This window comes from Canis lupus, chromosome 9 (genome assembly GCF_011100685.1).
Source record: "Canis lupus familiaris isolate Mischka breed German Shepherd chromosome 9, alternate assembly UU_Cfam_GSD_1.0, whole genome shotgun sequence".
NCBI classification, from domain to species: Eukaryota; Metazoa; Chordata; class Mammalia; order Carnivora; family Canidae; genus Canis; species Canis lupus.
Window position 1 is genome coordinate 26,731,063 of NC_049230.1, and position 23,243 is coordinate 26,754,305.

The following is a 23,243-nucleotide window of genomic DNA, read 5'->3' on the forward strand; positions in this document are numbered from 1 at the left end:
GGCAGGAGGACCTCAGAGAGAGGAGCCCCTGACAGGGGGAGATGAGGGCAATTGCATGTTCTTTCCCCTCCTGATCAGAATCCTTCCCCCTGGTATAGATTCCCGCCAGCCCAGGGCTCCTGGAGACCGTCCTTCTCCAGCCCCAGCCTCACTCTCTATGGTCTGACTGCTTCGCCTTTGGCCATTGGATCTAATGCTCAGGACAGCACCGTCCAGCAGAAATAGAATGCTGGCACGTAGGTAATTCTAAAGTTGTCTACAGCCACATTTTTAAAAATGCGAAGAAACAGGTAAAATTCATTTTAGGAATATATTTTGCCTAATCCAACACCTCTAGAATATTATCATTTCAACACGTAATCAACATAAAAATGAATGAGATCTTTTACACCCTTTTTCTGTACTGAGTCTTTGAGAGCCGGTCTGCAGCTCACTCTTGCAGCACCTCCTGGTTTGGATTAGATCCCTTCTCAGGGCCCAGCAGCCACAGGTGGCTTGTGGCTGCCATATTGGGCAGCACAGGCCCCAGGCTTTCCTTGTGCCCTGTGATTCCCCAAACAGGGAGTCCTCCTCACAGGCTCCAGTCCAGACTGCTTTACCTTTCCCCAGGGCAGGAGCAAGTCAACTTTTGAGGCTGGGTGCTCCTCTATCACCTGCCCTATCTGGGCCCTAGTTACGTCCTCTGTCAGGAGAGAGGTTTCCACTAGGATTGTGATTTCAAGCATCAGAACCTGTTTTTCCAAGGAAATTTCACACAGAAGCCCAACGTATAAATCAGAGAGAGTTGACCCTGTTTAAAGAGAGTGAGAGCTTGGGCCTGGCCTCCGGCAGCCCCAGCCCTAGAGGTAACTCACAGGCCAAGCCCCAGAGGACCAAGCAGGAAAACCCTGCATCAACTCTCCATCCAGAGCTCACATTTCAACAGCATTTTCTGAACATTAGAATGACACTGTAGGTGGTTCATGGACCCAGATCTGTAGTAAAAGTATGAAAATGCACGTGGAAAATGCCTCCATTTCAAGTTCAAGGCCTCCACTGAAGGGGGAGGAAGGATGTAAGCTAGGGATGGCACTTGGGTTCCATTGTCAACATTTAACTTTTTGAGCAGAGGAGACCTAAAGAAAATATGGCACGATGTTAACATTTGTTCAAGCTTAGGGTTGGGTGTGTGGCTTTCTGCTCTTCTCTGTATGTTTGAAAGATTTTATAATTTAAATTTACTTAAAACTTTAAAAAGGGTAAATATATATCATCTGATGTCACTTTAAGCAAAGAATTATTTTAAAAAATAGTGAAGTAGGGGCATCTGAGTGACTCAGTTGGTTAAGCATTTCTTTTTTTAATTTATTTTTTATTTATTTATTTTTCTTATTAATACAGTATTTATTTGTCTTCCCTCTGTCAAACCCTGAGCCAACCACTTTCCCCAGGCTGCCTGGGGAGATATAGGAAAAGGAACACACAGGGCAGACAAGACATGGGAGGAAGACCTATGGGAAGTGGAGACAACTCCTTCACATGGCGAAGAGGATGAGAAAGGCCAGCATCAGGCAAAAGAGTCCCATGGCCTCTGAGAGGGCAAAGCCCAGAATGGCGTGGGAGAAGAGCTGTTGCTTCAGAGAGGGATTCCTGGCATAACCAATGATGAGGCTCCCAAACACAGTCCCAATTCCAGCCCCAGAGCCAGCCACCCGTACAGGGGCAGTCCCAGCCCCAATGAACTTGGCTGCTGTGTCAACGTCCCTTGAAATGGCGCTGGTTCGGAAGCTGCGGCTAGGAATAAGTGAGGTCAGGGGACATGGGGCTGCCAAGCTGCTGAGGCTCTCATCTGTCAGTGTCTCCGGTGGTTTTAGCACCACAGCAGACAGTGATCGGCTCAACAGCTGAGAGGTGCTCCGGACCAAGGAGGTGGAGACGAACTTTGCACAGGCGTACATTTTCAGGGGGTGAGGGGCTGTAGCAGGAGAGCTGCTCCCAGTGCAGAGACAGCAGAGAGGGGCCTCTTTTTGTTGTTGTTGTTGTTTTTTTTTTAAGATTTTATTTATTCATTCATGAGAGACACAGAGAGAGAGAGAGAGAGAGGCAGAGACACAGGGAGAGGGAGAAGCAGGCTCCATGCAAGGAGCCCGACGTGGGACTCGATCCCGGGAACCCAAGGATCACGCCCTGAGCCAAAGGCAGGTGCTCAACACTGAGCCACCCAGGGGTCCCTTCCTTCCTCCTTTGATAGCTGTGTGTCCCCTCACAAGTGCTGGCTCTGATTCCTCCCCGTGGCCCCTCCGCCCATGTCCACCGTGACACACGCTAGACGCTAGGGAAGGTTAGGAGACTTGCCAAGGTCACCTTGCTGGGCTGGCCACGGCAGGAGGTAGAAAGCTGTAGGAGGGCAGCCCGCACCAAGTCCAGTGGGGTTATTTCATCCTAGCAAACAGGTCTTGCTGGTTTGCCATTTGGAGAGTTTGGCCCCAATTCCCATGACCTGGTTAAATGGTAACTTGTCTTTGGTTGTGTGAGAGGAACAGGGAAGGAGCAGACAGCTGTGATGAGGAGCGGTGTGAGACTCAGCCAGCCCTGGGTTCTGGACTGCAAGTGAAGCTTAGTTTCTTTATTTTTTCTTCTCTTCTGGACTCTCCCCCTTTCACACATCTTTCTGGGCAGATGAGTAAGGGCAAGGAGCAGTGGCGATGGTAATAACAGAGTTCCACAGCCATCAAGGGCCTTTCATTGGGAGACTGTTTAACCAAGAACTGCTGTGCCCATTTTACAGAAAGAACCACAGAGGCTGAGAGGAGTGAGGTCACTCTGAGTCACTGGCTTTCCTGGCCTAACTCAGGCCTGGCTGCAGGGGGCCGAGCTGAAGAGCCAGAGCAGGCCAGGGTGGGGGCACATGCTTCACCTTACAATCTCTGGTTCTTCCAACAGAGTCGAATATCCTTGTTGGCCTTTGATCCTCAATTGTGTGGTCAGAGGGTGGGGGCCACCCTCCTCCCTTTGTTCAGCACCTGCCTCATTACAGAGCTGGGCACATGGGATCTCATCTGTCCCCACAACAGCCTTCTTTGCAGGCAAGGCCGGTTTTACAGACCAGGAAACTGAGAGTCAGCGAGATTAGGGCCCTTGTTCAAAGTGTCACAACTGGTCAGCCCGAGGGACACCAGGCCTCCAGACGCCAGCCTGGGATCCAGGCTTGCCTGTGGTTCCCAGGCTTGTGCCAGGCCTGCCCCTACTTCCAGCAGAAGGACCCCAGGACATAACAGCTCTGGTCTGAGGGTTCAGCTGACGTGGGCTAAACTAAGGACCTGCAAAGATTTGTCTTGGAATGGACAGTCGCTGGGAGAGTAAGGATCCTGAGGAGCCCTTCATTTTGCCCTTTCAGGTGAGGTCAGCCTGCCCCGGCCCTGAGACGGCCCGTCTGCTCACTAGCAGGGCCTCAGAGTGGCTGAGCCCATTGTCATCAGCTTGGCCGTTTCTCAGGTGGCAGGGTCTCACCCGTCACTGTGTGCTCACTTGGTGTCAACACTCTGGTGAGAGGAAAGGAGGACCCCCACCCCCAGCCCACAACTCCAGGCAGGCAGAAAGACTTTTCTTCAGCTTTTGGAGACCTTGGGGAGAGAGTAACCCACCCACCCCTCAGACTGTCTGTGGGAACCCCGGGGTGCCCCAGGGTGGGCAGTGCTCCCTAGTCAGGGATTGCATGCCACACAAGACAGGCCGGGGTCATCTGGTCTCCGTGGAGTAGTAGCCGTGACTCCCTTTCCTTCCTGGTACCCTGGATAAGACACTACCTTCCTTGACGGGTCCTACACAAATGCGTTGGCCGGATGTATGTGAAAGAGCCTTCCAGAAGCTCCAGGACCTCCCTGGGAGGGAGCATAGCGTCCTCGTCCTGGGCAGCTGGCTCCTGCTCCATCCAGGCTACTGGATGCCATGCTGGGGCCAGAGGTTCTCGAGTGAGGAATCTGTGGAGGTCGGTGAGAGGCGGGAGCCAGGGTCACAGGGAGGGCTGGCCAAGGCCAGCCGCCCACTGCAGGCCACAGCTGAGGCTCTCCCCACACTGAAGGCTTAGTTTTCTCCTGCAGAGCCATGCTGTGTAAATCAGTGCTTGGGTTGAGCAGACTCAAGTCAAAGAGTCCAGCATTGAGCCCCTTCAGGTGTCTGAAGGCCTGGGCCAGCGTGGAGCATCACTTGGCCAGTTCTGGGAGCCTCACTGAGGCTGGAGCAGTTGGCCCAAATGAACTGGGCCCTTCCCCAAATGTGTTCTGGGAGCAGGTGCTAGATCTCATGCCCCAATGGTGGGGCCCACCTTCCCACAGGGAGGAGGCTGAAGGAAAGCCCATTACTTGGTTTGGGAAGAGTTAGCCTCCTGTCACGTGCCTCCAACTTTTGACCCAATTCCTGTCTCCCTGAGGGAAAGCCAGACTGGGAAAGGGTGTGGCTGGTGTCCCAGAGGCCTCCGTCCAGCTGATGTCCCCTGATGGAGTCAGGCAGCTCCCTTGTGCTGAGAAAGAGTATGTCTCAAATGGGCACCAAGTTCTCCTTCCAGGCGGATGGCGGTATCTTGTTCCTCTATCCCCAAAGGGGCTTTGGATCTCCCCAGGCCTTCAGACCTCCGGCTTCCGGGCGCCTGTCTCCTCCAGGGTGCCCCCGTGGATGACTCTGCACCCTCGGGATACTGGGCAGGGGCCGCCCTTAGAGAACCAGTTTGAAGCCAAATAGTGTCATGTCATAGTCCATCTGAGCAGGAGGCCACAGCAGGTGAACACAAGTTAGTTCAAGGCCGTGAGTATCCATAGGGACCCAGGGCCAGACCATGGCACGTGTCCAGCAAGCTCCTTCCTGTCGTCCCCTGGGTACGCGGCCTGGCAAAGTGACCCCAAGGGCTCCCTTCTCGCCCTGTGGCCCACCTGCTGGGTCCCTCACCCTGGGGAGTGAAGTGGGGGGAACAGAATGAGCAGCTACAGCCTTCCTACGATTCAATCTGAGTGGCTGTCTAGAACTCACAAGCCTTCTGAGAAGCTCGGTGGGAGGCCCACCCTCCTCCAAAGGGAGGTAAGTGCCCCCAGGTACAGGTGTCTGGGGGGAAGCTGAGGAAAGCCTTGCTGAGCCTCTGCGTGGGACAGGCCCCGGCCCTTCCCTTGAAGATGGGAAGCCTGAGGCAGGTCCAGCCCTGGGGGGATGGCCAGGGAAGGGAAGAGCTGGTGGTGGAGGTGAGCCGGATGGGCGGCGAGCTCTGTGGGCCTCTTCCTAGAATGGCCCTCACCTTGTGTGCTGGGGCGGGGTGACTAGGTTGGGGGCACTGCCGGAGAACAGTCGGCACCCCTGGCCAGAGCCTGGGAAAGGAACTGGCCGAGGGACATGCCGTCCGGCCCCTGCAAAGAGCTTCAGAGGAGGAGGCAGCAAAGAGGAAGCCCCCATGGCCTCTTCCAGCACCCCCACTGCCTGCACACCCACGGGGGGTGAGCTCAACCCCCCCTTCCCCGGCTCCCTGCAGCTCCCACCCTCTCCTGCCCTGTGCCCCTGATTCCTGGTGTTCTGCACCGCCGTCCGTGTTCCTCCCACTGGGTGAAGAACAGAGGTGGCTCTACCCCAGCAGAGGGACCCTCATCTGTGTCCTGACGCCCTCATAACTCAGCGATGATGGGGCCAGTCACACCTACTCCCTGGACCCCTGCAGCCACATCTGTGAGCCCAGGGCGTGAGACCAGAACAGCCCTGAGCCACCATCCAGGCCAACTGTTGCCCCCACTACATGGCTTCCCTAACCAGATGGCACCCCCCCATCCTCCCCTCACGCAGGGGGAGCTGATGAATAATTGTGTCTTTTCCTCCCCAAATCACAGGCTCCTCTCCACGATCCCACATCAAGGGGTCTGCCAGTCAGGGGGCTCCCCTGGAAACAACCTAAAGCTGCCATTCACCATTGGAGTAGCTTTTTACAGTGCACCACGCAGCCATATATCATCTGTGATTTTGTGTAATCTTCACTGCAAGGTAAATATTGTTAGCTCTGTTTTATAGATGGGGAGAGTGAGTCTCAGACAAGCCTGTGGCTTGCTCACAGTCACCTGGCAAGTCAGGGGCAGGGCATGGGGCCCGGGACTGGGGCAGGCCCGCCCCAGCATCCCATAGAGCACCCCCCCCCCCCCCCCCCCCCGTCAGGGTCGCCCTCCTCCGTGGGGCCGCAGCACGAACACCCAGGCGCCTCCATTCAGGGCCTGGCTCTGCAGACAGCTGAGCCCGGTGATGTCAGCGTTGCCATGGAAACCCTTCCCCGGGCGTCGGGCAGGACCAGCCTCCCCGGCACAGTTTCCCTTTGTGTGGACTTTGCAATGCGTTGCCAAGGCAGTGGGGCCTGCTGGGCGGGTTGGCAAGGGGTGGGGAAAGCAGACAAAAACCCACACCGCATCCCAGCAACCAGCAGCTCACAACAGGGAGCGCCGAGCCCTCGGGAGGGAGGGGCTGCAGGCCGCGCTGTGAGGGGGCGGGGAGACCGCGCCCCCCTGCGCCGGATCCGGGCGCGGAAACAGCCTCGGAGCATCTTCGGTGCCCTGGTGGGGGTCCTGCCACCCCAGCGTCACCCGGGCGGGGGCTTCGGCACCAGGCGGAACCAGGCCCCCCGCAGACCCGCTTGGCAGGGGTTGGGGAGGAGCCCCAAGTCCCCAAGGCAATCTGGATGTGCAGTCAGCTCTGAGAACCACCCCTTAGGAGAGAAGGCGCTTTATTGAGCACCTTTTCCCTCATTTATCTTGCATAATCCTCTCAGCCACCCTGAGAGGGAGAGGTGAGCAGAGGAAAGAAGTTTGTTCTGGTTTTGGGGTTTTGTTTTTAATCCACATTGCACAGGGGAAGACACTATCACTCAGAGAGGTTAGGGCCCCTGCTTGCCCAGGGTCACGGAGCTTGGAGGCAGCAGGGTCTAGATTCACACGCAGGGGCCCCAGGCCCTCCCCCGGGCAGGCCTCCCCACCCGCAGGGGCCAGGGCTGGCAGCCCTTCCTTCCTCCTGCTGCCTTTCGGGAAGCATCCTAAGGTATGTCCAGAGAGCGGGCTAACTCTGTCCCAAGGCTCCCGCGGCTCCCAGATCCAGAGGGGCTTGAGCCAGGGGAGCCCAGCGGGGCCGGGCCTCCGCGTCTGCACTGCGGCCTCCTGCCCAGCCCGGGGAGGAAACCCTGCCCTTCCCCTGCCTGGCCCTCCCGCCAGGCCCTCCTCCCAGCAGCCTGCCAGGGCCTCCTGGCTCTCTGGAAAGGCTCCTGAACTCCCCGGTCCCTCCCCTCGCCCCGGGGTAGGTGGCTGCTGACCCAGTGCACACAGAGATGCCCCATTCTTGGAAGTCTCCAGAAGAGAAACTCGGCGACCTTTGCTGGCCCGGCTGAGCCTCACAGCGTACAGCTGACTGTCCTCCTACGTCCCACCCCCACACCTCCTGCTCTCTTTGAAGATCGGTCCCCTTTTGCTTAACACCCTCTCAGGGCACTCAGAGGGGAGGTCTCCACACTTTGGTCCTGGGGGTCTATTCTGCTCGTGACCCTGGGAGGAGGCCGAGATCCTGGCTGACAGCACAGCCCTCTGTCCTCTTCCCCAGGTCAGGGCTCCTCCTCTCAACCTGCATCTTCCTTATTAAAGCTCGACAAAAGCCCAGTGATGTCAAGTGAGGGGTGATGCGGGCCAGGGATGCCAGGAGTGGTTGGGCGGTGAGTGGCCATGGGCCGTCTCAGCCGGGTGCTGGGCCCCACTGAAGCCAGCCAGTGTTCCGGCCCCAAGCGTGACCAGGCTCTGCCTGCCACTCTTTCATTGAACAAGTATTTCCTGAAGTCTCTGCTATGTACAAGGAAGGATAAAAAAAAAAAAAAAAAAAAAAAAAGTCTCCAAACCAGAGGATAGAAGGATAGAGAGATAAAAACAACCCCAGAGACCTGCAATCCTTACCCCCACAGAGGAACACAATATAGTTGGATTTCACATTTAACATCACTTGGGGATGGGAAGGCAAGATACCTCCAAATACTAACCTTGGTCCTCTCTAGTTGGTGGCATCGTGGGCGACTTTTATTTATTCACTTATTTAAAGATTTTATTTATTTAATCTGTGAGAGACACAGAGAGAGGCAGAGACATAGGCAGAAGCAGACTCCCTGTGGAAAGCCCAATGCAGGACTCGATCCCAGGACCCCGGGATCATGCCCTGAGTCGAAGGCACATGCTCACCCACTGAGCCACTCAGGCATCCCACTAAATACCTCTGCTTAAACCTTGTAAGGTCTAAGTTCTGCAAGCAGAGTTGCCCTGGGTAAACATGAGTGTTTCTCGGGATCCTCTTAGGAACATGTCATTGACAATGTCTGGGCTGGAAGATGGGTCAGAGGTCAGCTGGTTCATCCTTTCTCCCCAAAAGGGCACACCCAGACAAGTCAGTAAGGTTCCCTAGCCCTCCATCTGCAGGGTGGGTGAGGCTGCCAAGCTGAGTCCAGGCCAAGGGGCCCTGGAGATTCTGACCCCAGCCAGGGAGTGCAGAGTGACCCGGGCATCAGGGGGCGATGAGTGGGTACCAGCCTTTTAGCCCCTGCCCTAGCCTGCCAGCCTGGGCCAGTAGAGGGGAGAATTGGGGTACAGCTTTCCTGAAGGGGACGGACTCTAATGTAACCTGGCCTCTTGGAACTTCAGCTTACTCATCTGTAAATGGGAATAGCAATGCCTCTTGCATAAGCTGCTGGGGAAATTTAAAAAACCGGCCTGTGGGGCCCCTAGAGGGAGGCCAGCACATAGTAGGTACTCAATAAAGCACTGCTGACCCAGTGCATGAACACACACGCTGGCTACTCTCCCTTATTGGGCTGGAAACCACCCCCCCATCGTGACTTCAGAGTTGTGAAGCGTCCCATCTTTATCATTTGGGTGAGAAGCTTTCTCTGCTCCTCAAATTCTCCAGCAGGGGCTGTAGCAGCCATGATGTCTGGCTCTCTGCAACATCTCCCAGCGCCCTGGGGCCCAGGCAGCCCCTGTTGGAACTGCCACGTCCAGTCCCACCACACCCCAAACGGCAGCCACAGGAATGAAAAGGATTATGGCTGTTCTGTGGGAAATTGAAACACACACACACACACACACACACACACACACACACACAAAACCTGGGAGGGCCAAAAGATCCATCTGCAGTCTACAATCTATGTTCTAAATTTTAGCATTGATCTTGCTAAAATAACACCTTTACATGTTATGAGGGCCTCTCTGGGGAATGATTTCCTCCAAAGGGGAGACCATCATAAAGGGGAATCTCAGGCCCTGTGGCAGCCCCTGGATCACACTGGGCATTTGTATGTCCTGTGCTGACCAACCCTGTCTCACTGCCATGAACTTTCAGTCACCAGTGGGTTTGAGATTCCTGGCAACTGTCTCAGGAATGACGTTGTTGCCAGCCGATCAGGTGGGGGCCTCTCTGGAAACAGAGGTTGTCAGCGGCATCCTGCACTTGTAGAGGGTCCTCTATACAGCTACTGGCTTGGGACTTGGGAGAGGGGGGTGTTCCAGAAACACCCCCTTTCCCAAACTACATCAGATTAGGGTTTCCACTGCTCTTCCTTTCAATAATCCCTGCATTTGATTACCTAACTGCCCATGAACCAGGCCAGGCAGAGGTGATCACCATCCCTAGTGCAAGTGAACAAACCAAAGCCCAAAGAATAACTTAGCAGAGGTCACCCGGGAACTAAAGTCGAGCCCTAAGCCCTAGGACCACGTGATAGCAGATTTCCCAAACACTATGTCTTGTCATACCTCCCTCAGGAGACTTTGTGGGATTTCTTTCCCTTTGTAAATCTTATTCTGTAACCATTACACAAAGCCCATGGCAATGACCATGACAAGGACCCCCAAAGACCAAAAGTTAGTCTGTAGCCCACGGCATCATTCTCTAGTATCTCCACACGCTTCTTTCCAATTATTATTCATAGGACAGTCCTAGTTCATCGCCTGTGAAATATACATTTTGCACATTTCTAAAAGACAAATGCGTTTTGCAACTGATGTATACACATAATGTGCTTGTGTCTTCTTTTCCCACCAAAAGAAAAAAACCCAAAAAGCTCCTGGTAAATCTCCTGTGTCATAGAATCCAGGGAGGTCATTTTGCAGAGACAGAGTAAAATCATCAGTGTGGTCTGCCTCCCACTCTCCTCACTTCCCTTGAGATCCCTCAGCATCAGCAAAGGTTAAGGACAACCAGCCCCGACTGAGTGAGACCCAGAGTTTCCTAATCCCTGCCAGCTGGCCACCCCCACGCAGGACACTTGGGCAATGCGACTAAGTTCAATATAAATCAGAACAGCAGTAGGACGTATGTAAGGCACTGCTCTGTACATTCCAGGGGGGCAAAGGGAAGGAAGGAAGCTGGTGTTTAGCGAGTACCTACCATGTGACAGCCCTGTACTGGGGAACTGGAGGAATGAGGGCTTCTGGGCCCAGATTGGCAAGGAGGGGATGGTCAGGGCGGGGAACGTTTCCAGTTGAATAAGGAATAGCCCAACCTATAGTTTTTCTGACCCTTGGGAATTAGTAACCAGGGTAAGGTTTTTTTTTTCTTTCCACAAAGCATCTTTAAATTGAACGTGTCTTATTAAGCTGCTTGTTTTCAGACGTGTCGAGTTACTGGCAGGCACCACCTGTGCCTCACATGTCCTCGGTCTGAAATGAAGAGCCTCAGTATCACCTGGAGGGTTGGTTAAACCACAGATTGCTGGGCCCCACCCCAGAGGTGCTGAGTCAGTAGTTTTAGGGTGGGGTTTGGGAATTTGCATTTCTAACGAGCTTCCCGGGATGCTCAGGCTACTGGTCTGCGTGAGGATTACTTGAGGAGCTCTTAAAAAATGCTGGTACCTGGACTCTCCCCCAGAACTCTGATTTAACTGGTCTGGGTGCAACCTGGGAGCAGCCTGGGCATCAGGGTTGTCAAGGCCTCCAGGTGATTCTAAAGTCCCGACAAGATTGAGAAGCACCAGCTTAATGAGAAAAACCACCAGGCATAATTAAGGTTCCTCAGCTCTGGAGGTTTCCTAAGATTTCATGGACACCCTCCTCACTTTTCTCGAATTGGGGCATGCCAGGCAGCAGGTGTCTGAGGGCCAGAGGGGAGCTGGGCCGTGCAAACCATGTTTCCATACTTGTACCTTTGAAAACACGTAAACTGTTTGCTAATGCTGGAAAAAATGTGTAAGCCTATTACCGATGTTTAAATTAGGAGATGTCATAAAACCAAGCTTTCTGGTTCCTCTGGGCAAGCATCTGGGCATGTGACAATGTCTAGCCGGAGCGGGCTTAGGCCTACACTTGCCAGCTGGCCCCAGTTCCCATCACTTCCTGGTGCATTAGCTCTGCTTGGCCTAAGATGCTCGGTGATTTAGCTGCGGAGATTTAGCAGGTGATTTAGCCATCCCCTGTTAGTGGGCAGGTGTGAATGGACAGGTGATGTGCCAGTGGGAACTCAGATTGACGTCTTCAACCAGAGACAGGAGACCTGGGAAAGGAAGTCTGTGGCGTGACCCAAGGTCACCTGGCTGGTTCCTCAGCCTCCCTGCACACCTGGGCCCCTCGAGTCAGGCTGCCCTCTGCCCCCCCAGCCCCAGCCCTACTCTTTCCTCTGCCAGTTGCCATGCCTTGGGGCCCTGAAGCATCCTGGACGACTTGACCCTTCACCAGCTCTGTGACTTTGGACAAGTTACTTGGTCTCTCTGAGCTGTTGTCAAATGGAGGTAATATCGTCCACAATGCACTAAACTCCTTGACGGCAGGGACAGTGTTTGTCAATCAGCACTATGTGTGTCCCCGGCATGCAGTCCAGTGTCCAGCATACAGTAGGGGCTCAACAAATATTTGTTGAATCAATGAATGGTTGGCCTAAGGATCAAATAATAATAATATAATAATAATAATAATAATAATAATAATAATAATAATAATAATATATGTAGAACATACTCCTAGGTGCAAGGAGGTGTTAAATGAATGTTTCCTGGATCTGAACCCACTGGAGTCCCTGGACTTCTGTAGTTTCCTCCTTGCACTTTCTGGTGGCTCACCTGTCGGGACACATTCTGGGAACTTAAACCATGGATCACCGGGCCCTTTACCACACTTGCCTCCCACCTACACCTGCGCAGCCAATTTCAGCAGAAGAGGCAGCCCCAGGGCCCATCCCACATCCCCTTAACACCACGTTGAATGTTCAACAGCCACCAGGTGCCCATTCCCTCACGACCAGGGACCCTCGCCACCTGACCCGCGCCACCTGCCCGGCCTCCCCTCCTCTCCTGGCTGTCTCCTACCTCAGAAGGAGCTCCCCTCACCCCTTGGCTGACATTATTCTATTTTTTCCCCTCTGGGGCTTACTCTTGCTACCCGTCTGGCTAGGAAACGCCTCTCCTCCCTCACCTCCTCTCTTACCTCAACAAGCCTCATTCACCTTTCAAAGCCAGTTCAATGTCACCTCCTCCAGGAAAACTTTTCAGACCCCACCCGGTCCAGATTACAGACTCCAGCTCTGCTCCCGTATTACCGGTACATGACTCCATCCTTGCGCTTACCGCATTATTTTATAATTATCTGCTTATGTGTCCGGCTTCGCCATTAAATTGTTAGTTTATGGGGGCAGAGACCGTGCTTATTCATCATTCTAACTCCTCTGTGCAGAGTGCCTGGCATGGAGTAACCCTCTTTTCAGGTCTTCCTGCTTTGTAATAAATCACCCCACAACTCAGCTTAAAATTGCCATTTCTATTTTGTTCATGGTTTTGTGAATCCGGAATTTGGAAAGTTCTCAGCCAGGCAGTTCGCACTTGGGGTCTGCCAGGGGCTGCAATCACGTGAAGGTTCTACGAGGCTGGAGGAACGGGATGGTGCATGCACACGGCTGCCGCTGCCGCTGGTGGTTGGCAGGGGCTCCCCTGGGCTTTCGGCGGGCTCCGTGCGGGCTCCGTGCGGCCTTTCCAGCGTGGCAGCCTCAGGGTAGCCGGCCTTCTGACACAGCCTGGCTTCCCCCAAAGCACCTGTCCCAAGACAGCCAGGAGAAAGCTGCGTGGTCTTTTCTCATCCAGCTTTCCACTGCTTTCCGGCTTCAGGTCTTCAGGGGCCTGTTTCTTTCTTTTTTTTTTTTCTTTCTTTCTTTTTTAAAGATTTTATTTATTTATCCACGAGAGACACACACACAGAGAGAGAGAGAGATAGGCAGAGACAGAAGCAGGCTCCCTGCTTGGAGCCCCATGTGGGACTTGATCCGGCAACCACTGGATCACACCCTGAGCCAAAGGCAGAGGCTCAACTGCTGAGCCACCCAGGCGTCCCAAGGGGCCTGTTTCTAAATAACACAAGCACAACACAGCACGCTGTGTTGAGTCAAATGTGAGCTCCCCCTGACCTTCCTTTCTTGCTGGCCTCCCCCTAAGGGGGACTGCCCCCATCCTGTACAGTTAACCACCCTGATGCCCAGCACCCCCCCCCTTTTTTTAAAGGCATCCATTTTCCCGTACATTGCAGATGCAGAAAGAGACAGTTCTGCGGGGATATGCAGTTTTTTTTTTTTTTTTTTTTTTTTTAACATAAACCAGACTGTACTGCTCGTGTTGTTCTGCGACTTTGCTCCCTTCTCAATTCTGTTGGGGACAGTCGTCCATGTCTAAATGGAGAGATCACCCCAGTTTTTTCGTGCTGTTCTAGAACATGCCGTCGTATGCATGCTCTCTGGTTCACCTGCCCATTCTCCTCCCCATCCCACGTGTTCTAGGTTCCAACTTTCTATCGTTGCATACAGTCCTGCAGCGGGCATCCTCAGGCTGCCTTCGGGGCTTCCCGGGCTTGCAGGGCTGAGGGACGCCCAGTTTCCGCGCAAGGACCTGCGAGCCCCTGTCAAGGCCACCAGAGTTCAGGTCCCGAGGGCCAGGTCCGAGCTGTGTGGCGGGGGCCGACTGCCGGGGTCCCCTGAGAGCTGGGGTGGAGCGGCTAGGGCTGCGGGGCCTCCCCCCGGCCTGGCCCGGGGGCGGCTGAGTGGGGGCGCCCGCACCCAGGCGGGCAGGTGCAGGGGGCGGCGCAGGGGCTCAGGCGGGCGGGCCCTGGCGCGGGTTACGTAAGGGGCCGCTAATACTGCTTTCCTGGTCCATGGAACCCAAATTAAAAGAGGAAATTATTCTCCTGATGCTCAGCTCGCCTAATCCCCATCTGTCTCTCCCCTGGTCCCCCGCGCTTGCATCTAAAGGTCTTGAACGCGCTCCAGATTTCTAATTTAGTTTGCTTATGCAACCAAAAATATTATGGCCGCGTTTCCTGGGGGTGATTAAGTCTATATTCTGGGCTCCAGGCTCACTAAAAACAGCAGCGCCAGGGCCCCGCGCCGCTCGCGCGCACACCACGCGCAGGCTTTTTTTGGTTCCTCTGAGGCGCGGGCCGCCCTGCAGGCGCGGGGGCGCGGCGGGGAGGGGGAGGGCGGGGGTGGGGGTGGGGGGGGTGGAGGGGTGGGGGGCGGAGAGCCCGGGACTGCCCGGAGGGGAAGGAGGGCAGTGCATGCAGCAGGGCGGCCGGGACGCTGAGACCGCAGCTGCTTGGGGTCCACTCGGAACGTCTGCCTCCTCCCTGGTCTTCTCTTCTCAGGCTCTGATGCTTGTGGGGCAGGTGCAGGAATCCATCTTCCCGCGTGTGCTCCCACCCAGAGATCTACTGAGAGATGTTTGTTACACCATTGTTTATTCGGGAATAGCGAAAAATTGGAAAGAGCAGGACTTATCAATGGGGAGCCATCCAATAAATGAGGGGAACATCGGCACTCTGGGATACTATGTCAATGATAAAGTAATAATAATAATAATAATAATAATAATAATAATGTAGATTAGGATGCATTGACATGGACCAGATGGTTAAATTTTTTTAAAAAGCGACTCAGGAAAATAGAGTATGTTCCACTTGTGTTGTTTATAATCCATAAATACGGAAATGGAAGGTACAAAGAACTGTTAACATGGTTACCTCTGGGGTGGGGACCTGGACTGGGGGGGGGGTAGTTAAAGAGACTTTGGGGGTTTTACTTTTGTATTATTGGAATCCTCCAAAGAGACCGTGTTCATGTGTTTCTTGTATTACTTGCTTTCAGCGTTATGGGGGAAGGGGAGAGAAGAGCAGGGAGGCTCCTGGACTCTACCCTATTCTCTGGAAGCAGTAGTCAGATCAGGAGTGGGACTGGCTGGAAGTCCCTGCTCTCCACCTGCCTCTGACCACTGATCTTTGAGATCTTGGCTGCTGGCATTCTTGGGGCCGAGGAAGGGAGGGCCTGGAGGCACAAATGCTTGGAGGCAGAGCACTGGACCCGGAGTCAGAAACTTGGCTTCTAGTCCTGGAAGGTTGGCTCGGATGGCCAGGTCTCACTTATACCTGCTTTTCTGGCATCCTCTACCCTAACAGCCAGGGCAGGGCCGTGTGGCAAGAAGGTATGGCTGCTCGGCCACCAGCTGTGAAGCCTGTGAGGACTCAGGTACTACTGGAGAGGGGTCCCCTGACTTGGAGGCTGCCTGTATGCAATGGGGTGTCTCTAGAGCACCCAGCAGACATCCCCAAGTGTGCACTGATTCCAGCAAGGCGTTATTTCAAATCAGGTTCCAGATGATTCTGGGATACCCTACAGGGTATCTACCCTACAGGGAGCTAATTTAACCAGGTCAGGATTTCTCCGGGCCTTCAGTATGCTCAGGCACACGGAGACCCTCCATGAGGGTTTGCTTAATGCAGCTTTTACCAAATATATATGACTCAGGGGTCCTTGGCCTCAGAGCCTCTCGTGGGCCTAGAGAGCCACACACAAACCAATGAGCTAGTGAAGGCAGGAGCCAGGGCATGGAGGGTGGAACTCATGGGTACGGGTTGGGGACACTTAGGACAAGGGTGGTAAGTACGACACTGTGTGAAAAAAAGAGGTCATTTCATCTGTGAGAGATTCAAAAACGCAGTCCTGCCGGTAGGATGTTGGGGGGAGGGTAGCAGGTCTGCCAGGGCAGACCCATGGGGCCAAGGTTAATTTTTTCTCAGTGCTTGACCTTCGAGCACGTGCACGTATGAGCACACGCGCCGGAACATACACACACATCACAAGCTCACACGCAAGAGCACACTCGCACAGAATGCACACAGGTGCACCTGTAAGGGCATAGACACTGCTCTTCTGGAGCACACACCCCCTCGCACTCACTCACACACACACCAACTCACTGGTTCCCTGCATATTACAAAGAAAAGCACACGTCCACGCACACACCCAGGCGCACACGTGCACACACCCTCACGCCCACCCAAACCCATGGGAGCTCGCCCCCGAGAAGGCGGGCACGCAAAAGACACCGGAGCGCCCCCAGAAGCACGCACGTCCAGAGCACCAGCACCCCCCTGGTGTGCACACCCTGGGGCGGCCGTGGGGCAGAGTCCGGATGTGCTCAGAGGACACACCTGCATCCACGCTCGTGCCCTCGCACGCGCGGCGGTTCTTCGGGCGGCACAGTGTCCCTGCTTCTGCGCGAGCAGGGCCAGCGGGGGGTGGAGTGACGCCGTGGCTCATGGGGAACAGCGCATTTAGCAAAGCGGTTCGCAGAAGGCATGTGTCCTTCGAGTATTTTTATCTTTAGCACTCATATGTCTAGCAGAGTCTGGGTGGCTCCATATTGCTACCAGGAAGGAGGGCAAGTGGCTGGATGGCAAAGCAGATGGCCTCTGGGTACGCAGGACACATGCCCCTTGCTCCTTGCCTCCAGCCCCCACCACCACGGTGTTCCCTCCTCCACCCCCTGGGCTCCCCAGAAGCCGGCCCAGACTCCCCGCTTCTCACCAGGAATCTGGCCAGCAGGGCAGACCCCTCTCCCGGCCCCCACCCGGGGGAGGGGGGACAGGGTCTGCAGGCCCCAATCCAGGCTCCCCCGTCCCCAGGGGCTCAGCTCTCCCTCACGCTCGGGCCTGGGCCTAGGCCAGCTGTGACACCTCTCCCCAGCCCCCCCACACGCATGCACCCTGCACTCCTCCCGAGCTGGCAGGAGGTCTGGGCATGTGCCCTGTGGCCCGCTGGCCGGTGGCAGACAGGCCGCTGGATTTCGAAAACTATTTAATCCCTGGCTTCTGACGCACCCGGTTCACCATCGAGCAGGATCCAGTGCCCACGGATCTGATGTCAGAGGGCGGCCCTGGCACGGCTCCATCCTTCCTGCCCACATGGCAGCGTGGCGGAGCCGACAGCGAGCAAGCGGGGACCCAGAGCCTTCTCCTCTTGACTCACAACCATTTTGCTTCCCACTAGGCCTGCGAACCCCTACCAACCCCTTCTTAAAAAAAAAAAATGCTGTCGTAAAGCCTAATAGTAAGGAAAAACAATCAGGAGCTAGCAAGTGAAGAAGGCAGATAAGCAAAACGTTATAACTTTGTGTCTCTTTCAGAACAATAATAAATGTATTTAGGCAGAGGGAAAATACTGGAAAAACTAACAGTGGCTATCTTTAGAAATTTATCATTCAACAAATATGTACGGCACACCTACTGTTTGTCAGACTCGCTCTAGGTGCTGGCGTTATGACAGTGAAGGGACGAAACCCTTAGGAATCTTATATTCTAGAGAGTTAACAGATAAGCACAAATTCCTAAATTCAATGTATACTATTTTTAAATGGTGACAAATGCAATGGGAAAGGGGTGGGGAGAAGGGATATGGGGTATTGAGGGGGGGGCGTAGTTTTTAAATGATTTTTTTAATAGGTTTAGATTTATGGAAAAATTAACATCGTACAAACGGTTCTCCCAAACCACTCCCTCTACGCTCGGTTTCTCCTGTTACTGACTTACGTGGTCCTTACATCATAATGGTACGGTTGTTACGATTAATGAGTCGGTATCAATACACTGGTATGGACTAATGTCTGTAGTTTGTTCAGATTTCCTTGGTGTACCTAACTTCCTTTTTTTTTTTTTTTTTATCTTATTTATTGATTTGACAGAGAGAGAGCACGAGCAGGGGCAGAGGGAGAAGCAGGCTCTCCTGGAGCAAAGAGCCCGATGATGTGAGGCTCCATCCCAGGGCCCTGGGATCATGACCTGAGCCGAAGGCAGACGCCTAACCGACTGAGCCACCCCGGGGCCCCTTTAATTTCCTTTTTTTTTTTTTTTTTTGTTCCAGGAGGCCCTTCAGGAGGACACATGAGACTTAGCTCTCTTGGCAGGTGACAGTTTCTCTTCCCTTGTGTTTGATGACTGTGGCAGTTCCGAGGACTATCAGTCAGGAGTTTTGTATTGAAATTTGCCTCGTGTTTTTCTCATGATTGGACCGGGGCTCTGGGTTTCCAGGAGCAGGATCACAGAGGTAAGGTGCTGTTGTCATCTGTCGCATCAAGGGAACATACTAGCAATATGATTTATAGCTCTTGGCATTGACCTTGTATTGGCCAGGATTCGCCCCGATGTCCCCCGTTCCATGCTGCCCTCTCGGGAAGGAAGTGGCTGTGTGCAGCCCACACTCGAGGAGCAGGAATTGTGCTCCCCCATTTAGGGTGACGTAGCTACATAAATTATTTCAGATTCTTTCGCACAGGAGATTTGCCTTTTCCCCATTTATTAATTTATCCACTCACTTACTTATAATGGACTCATGGATGTTTATTTTACATTTGGGTTATAATCCAATGATGTTTCATTTTGCTGCTCCATTTGTTCTAGCTTTGGCTGTCGGGAGCTCTTTACATGCTTCCTGTGACCCTTCATTATTTTTTTGTTTTAAGTATATCCTTACTTTCTGGCAGGACAAGATGCTCCAGGCTCATCCTGTATATCTCCACCCTCAGTCCTAGAATCAGCCATTTCTCAAGAATCCCTAGTTCCTTTTATTAGAGAAGATGGGAAAGTAAAACTTGGGCACTAGGTATGTTCTATATCTTTTAATTTGGTAGTCAACGAAGGCTTCTCCAAGAAGATGATATGTGAGTAAAAACCCAAAGAAGGTGAGGAGCAAACCATGGAGACCTTGAGGGGAGGGAGCGCTCCAGGCAGAGGAACAAGTGCAAAGGTCCTGAGGTAGGCATGTGCATTGTGTACGCAAGGAACAAGGAAGTCAGTGTGTCTAGGGCCAAATGAGAGGCACAGGACATGATGTTTGGGGAGGTGCAGATGGGGCAATCAGAAAGGACTGTGGCTTTTCCCCAGGTTAGTCAGGGTGGGGTGCAGACATGTGACATAATCTAACTCACTTTTTAATAAAATCACTGGCAACCAGGCAGCCCGGGTGGCTCAGTGGTTTAGCACCACCTTCAGCCCAGGGCGTGATTCTGGAGACCCGGTATCAAGTCCCACATCGGGCTCCCTGCATGGAGTCTGCTTCTCCCTCTGCCAGTGTCTCTGCCTCTCTCTCTCTCTCTCTCTCTCTCTCTCTGTCTCTCATGAATAAATAAATTAAATCTTTTTTTTTTTTTTTTTTTTTTTTTTTAAATCACTGGCTCCTGTACTGGGAATAGAATGAAGGGGACAAGGGCAGATGATGCCATTGTACAGATTGGGAGAGTGATGATGTTGGCTTAGATCAGGTCACAGCAGTGGAGGCAGACATCCAATCTTCTGACAGATTGGATGCTGGGTAAGAGCTGGAAGGACGGTCCTAAGGTTTGCCCAATTCTGGAAGAAGGCAGTTGTGGGGCGGACTGGAGGAGGAGCAGGTTTGGAAGGGTTCCAGGAGCTCACATTTTGGACACATTAATTGAAAGTCCCCTCCTTCACCCAGTCTGGAGTTCAGGGCAGAGGGTGGGCTGGAGGGTGAGTGCGTCCCCGGCCTCCCCACCCTCTTCCCGTGGCACAAGTGGCCACAAGGCAATGGGTTTAGGCTCATGTGATGTGGATGCCCTGAACCGGGGCTGAACATAGGCCCTACGCGCCAGCCCTCCACCATGAGCAGACAGAGGAGGCTTTGAGAATCCTGGCCCCAGATCCCAGCGAGGGCTTGGTCAGCTCCCAAACAACTCTTGGCTTTGCTTCGATCCGGATTTGCCCAGCACATGGGGGCTCAGCGCATGGAAATGCCCCGAAGCGGAGAATGGGGTTTCTCTCCAGCAGGGCGCCCCCTAGGGTGGGACTCGGGGGACATGTCTACTTTTTCCTCAGCGTTCAGCCCCTGGACCCCTGGCGACAGTCATCAGCCCTGCAGAATGAACGAAGGTCATATTCTTGAGGGCAGCCTCTCTGGCCTGAGGGAGGTGACGGCATGAGGTCACTAGACTCCTGAAACCAGAAGATGGAAGTGGGTGGGGACAAAGGCAGAAGGAAGGAGAGGTGAGGTGAGGGGATAGGAGATAAGGGGAGGGCAAGGTCTGGGGGGAGACGCAGGCCGGAGAGGAGATATGGGGAGGCTGGCAGCCCTGGGCCCTCTTCAGGCTTCTCAGGCTGACGAATGGGAACCATCAGATAGGCTTCGTGCCTCCTCCCTTTGGTTCACACCCACAAGGGCCCGTCAGCAAACACTGCGGGCCCCACCCTCCCAATGCACGCACACTCAGACCACCTCCCACCGCCCTGACTGCCTCCACCCTGGACAGGCCAGCACCTTCTCTGACTTGCACCTCCATGAGAGCCTCCCCCATGCCCCCCAGTCTGTTCTCAGAGCAGCCAGAGCGATCCTTTTAAAACAAAACAAGATCAGGCCATCCCACGGCAAACCCTCACAGGCTCTCCCCACAACCCCAGAGCACAAAGGCCTCTCCTCGCCCTGCTCGGCCTTCCCTCCACCTTCCCGTCCTGGCTCCAGTCCTCATACACTGGCCTCTTGGTTGCTGCTCTGACACACTAGGCATCGCCTGCCTCGGGGCCTTTACACTTGCTGTGCCCTCTGCCTGGACCATTTCCTCCAGCGCTCTACATGCCTATTCCTTCACTTTCTTCAGAGATCAGCTCAGATGTCACCTCCTTGGAGGCCTTCCCTAGACCCCCTTCCACTACTGTTGCTCACTGCCCCCTATACTCAGCATAGTTTTTTTTTTTTTTAGACTTATCACCATTTTATATACATTTATTTAAGCTTTCCCCACTACAATTGTTTTATCCAGCAATGTATCCCCAGCACCTGAAACCACCGCCAGACAGACCGGTGCTCCATAAATAATTTGTCAAATAAATGAATAACCATCTCGCCCCTCTGAGAGACAGCTCAGGCCACCCTCTTCAGGAACAACCGATCTGGCTCTCAGAAGTTCTTTTTTTTCCTCTCCTTTTTTAGGTTTTTATTTATTTGTCAGGGAGAGAGAGAAAGTGAGAGAGCACAAGCAAGGGGAACAGCAGGCAGAGAGAGGGGGAGAAGCAGGTTCCCCACTGAGCAGGGAGCCCGATGTGGGGCTTGATCGTGGAACTCTGGGATCATGACCTGAGCTGAAGGCAGACGCTTAACCCACCGAGCCCCCCCAGGCGTCCCTCTCAGAAGTTCTGAGAATGACATAGAACCTGCCAAAAATGGAGAAACTCAGCAAAACCTCAACAGAGCCAATCACACTATCTGCAGACCTGCGATGCCACCTGCCTTCCCCGTTCCCTTCTGTGGGGCTGAGCCTCACACCATCCTGAGGCCTGTCCCCTCCCCACCCCCCACTCCCAGTGCTCCAGAGCCAGCCAGGCCCCGGATCCTTCTGGGACACCTGCTAAACATCTCCTTATCCCCCTCTTCTCCAGCCCCACTGTCCTCCTGCTCATCAGCTCGTGGCCACAGCAGGTCCCTGGCCTCTCTTGCGTCACTACAAGCCAGTTTCCACAGGGATCCAGAGCCATCTCGCTACTGAGTACATCTGACCTGCTCCCTGCCCTGCTGGTCCTCAGGATAGAGACCAAAGTCCAGTGACTCGGCCTCTCCAGCCTCCCTCCACCTTTCCCTTCCTCCATGTGCTTGCTGGGATCAGCCCTGGCACCTGCCGCCTTCCCATCATCCAAACACCCTGCCACGTCCCCCTCTCCACAGCCCTATTCTCATAAGATCGCAGCTCACTGTGTCATTGTCACTCGCTTCCTATGTTGAGGTCCGGGGGGTGCAGCCCAGCCACTGGGCACCGCAAGCCTGCTGGTGGGTTGGATGTTTCTCAGGGGATGAGGAACGGCCGGTGGGAGCTGTGGAGGGGCCGAGATCTCCGGGTCTGTCCGATGGCACCACGCTGCTGACCTGGCCCCAAGCCCTATATTCCATGAGGGAGGACCTGGGTCTGTCCTTCAGGGTCTGACATGGGAGAGGCTCTTGGGAGGTGTCCATTGATTGTCAGATTGAATGACTGACTCAGTAGCAGCTCCGAGTAATTTTTTCCCCTTTTTTGCATTTCTGTATTTTCCTATTTATTTTTTAAAACGTCTGAGCTGAAGGCAGACAGATGCTCAACCACTGAGCCATCCAGGCATCCCGTGTATTTTCCTATTTTAAAAAACCATCTACATCCCTCATTTGAAAAATGAAAACCAAAAACTTACCTTGCAAATTCATTCTTTTATTAAAATGTTGATTAGAAAGGAACTCTTCCCACATCTTCCAAAGCTGAACAGCTAGATGCACACCCCGGGCCCCTCCTGGGTATATACCGAACAGAAATGTGTCCATAGATTCACAAGAGACAAGAACTAGAATATTCACGGTGACATAATTCATGACAGCCAGGAGCTGGAACCTACCCAAATGTCCATCAACAGGAAAATGGGTGAAAATGCTATGGTAAGTCACACGGTGGCCCGCTACCAGTGGTGAGAATGAATGTCCTGTATGTGGGCGAATTTCACCAACATAGCATCGAGCAAAGGAAAGCAGACACAAAAGAGCACATTGCGTATGTCTCCATTCAAGTTCCATTTAGAAGCAGGCCGAAGGAGCCCATGGGGTTGGGAGTCGGGAGAGAGGCTACTCTCGGGGAGCCCGAGGGGGCTTCTGGGTGCTGGTTCCATGGGCACGCTCAGCCTGTGCAATTCATCCAGCTGTATACTTGTGAGCTCTCTCTCTCTCTCTCCAATAAATAAATAAATCTTAAAAAAAAAAAAAAAGTTAACGAGAAAAAAAGACATGCATCCTGGAGCAGGTTAAACCTACCACTTTTTTTCTGTCCAAAGGGAGGTGGTGGGCAGCTGCGGTGTGTGTGTCTGTCATCGGCGCCATCAGAGTTTCTCCCTGGTCTCCAAGACTCCCAAAGCCCCAGGCAGGGGCTTCTGGTTCCAGTAAGCTTCAAGAATGCCAGGAGCTGGGCA

At 53.7% G+C, this 23,243-nt stretch overlaps 1 protein-coding gene and 1 long non-coding RNA gene across 11 annotated transcripts; one reads left to right on the forward strand and one right to left on the reverse strand.

Annotated features, from left to right (window-relative positions):
* Nucleotides 1–1,514: 1,514 nt before the first annotated feature.
* On the reverse strand, nt 1,515–2,017 carry LOC100682717 (ATP synthase F(0) complex subunit C2, mitochondrial-like). Its single transcript, XM_038547727.1, has one exon. It carries the CDS (start codon nt 1,935–1,937, stop codon nt 1,515–1,517), a length of 423 nt encoding a protein of 140 aa, XP_038403655.1. The 5' UTR covers nt 1,938–2,017.
* Nucleotides 2,018–2,506: 489 nt separating this feature from the next.
* On the forward strand, nt 2,507–22,299 carry LOC111097380. 10 transcript variants are annotated; one of them, XR_005364503.1, is made up of 6 exons: nt 3,396–5,456; nt 5,841–5,991; nt 18,181–18,363; nt 18,800–18,918; nt 20,148–20,320; nt 21,702–22,299. It is a non-coding gene; the product is annotated as an uncharacterized LOC111097380 (long non-coding RNA). The 10 variants fall into 10 exon arrangements; XR_005364498.1 differs by having other exon boundaries at nt 20,148–20,315; XR_005364504.1 differs by lacking the exon at nt 21,702–22,299 and adding an exon at nt 21,256–21,309 and having other exon boundaries at nt 20,148–20,315.
* Nucleotides 22,300–23,243: the final 944 nt, after the last annotated feature.

Bases quoted from the DNA above. Each gene is read 5' to 3' on its own strand.
- LOC100682717 (XM_038547727.1), bottom strand. From the start codon at position 1,937: ATGTACGCCTGTGCAAAGTTCGTCTCCACCTCCTTGGTCCGGAGCACC.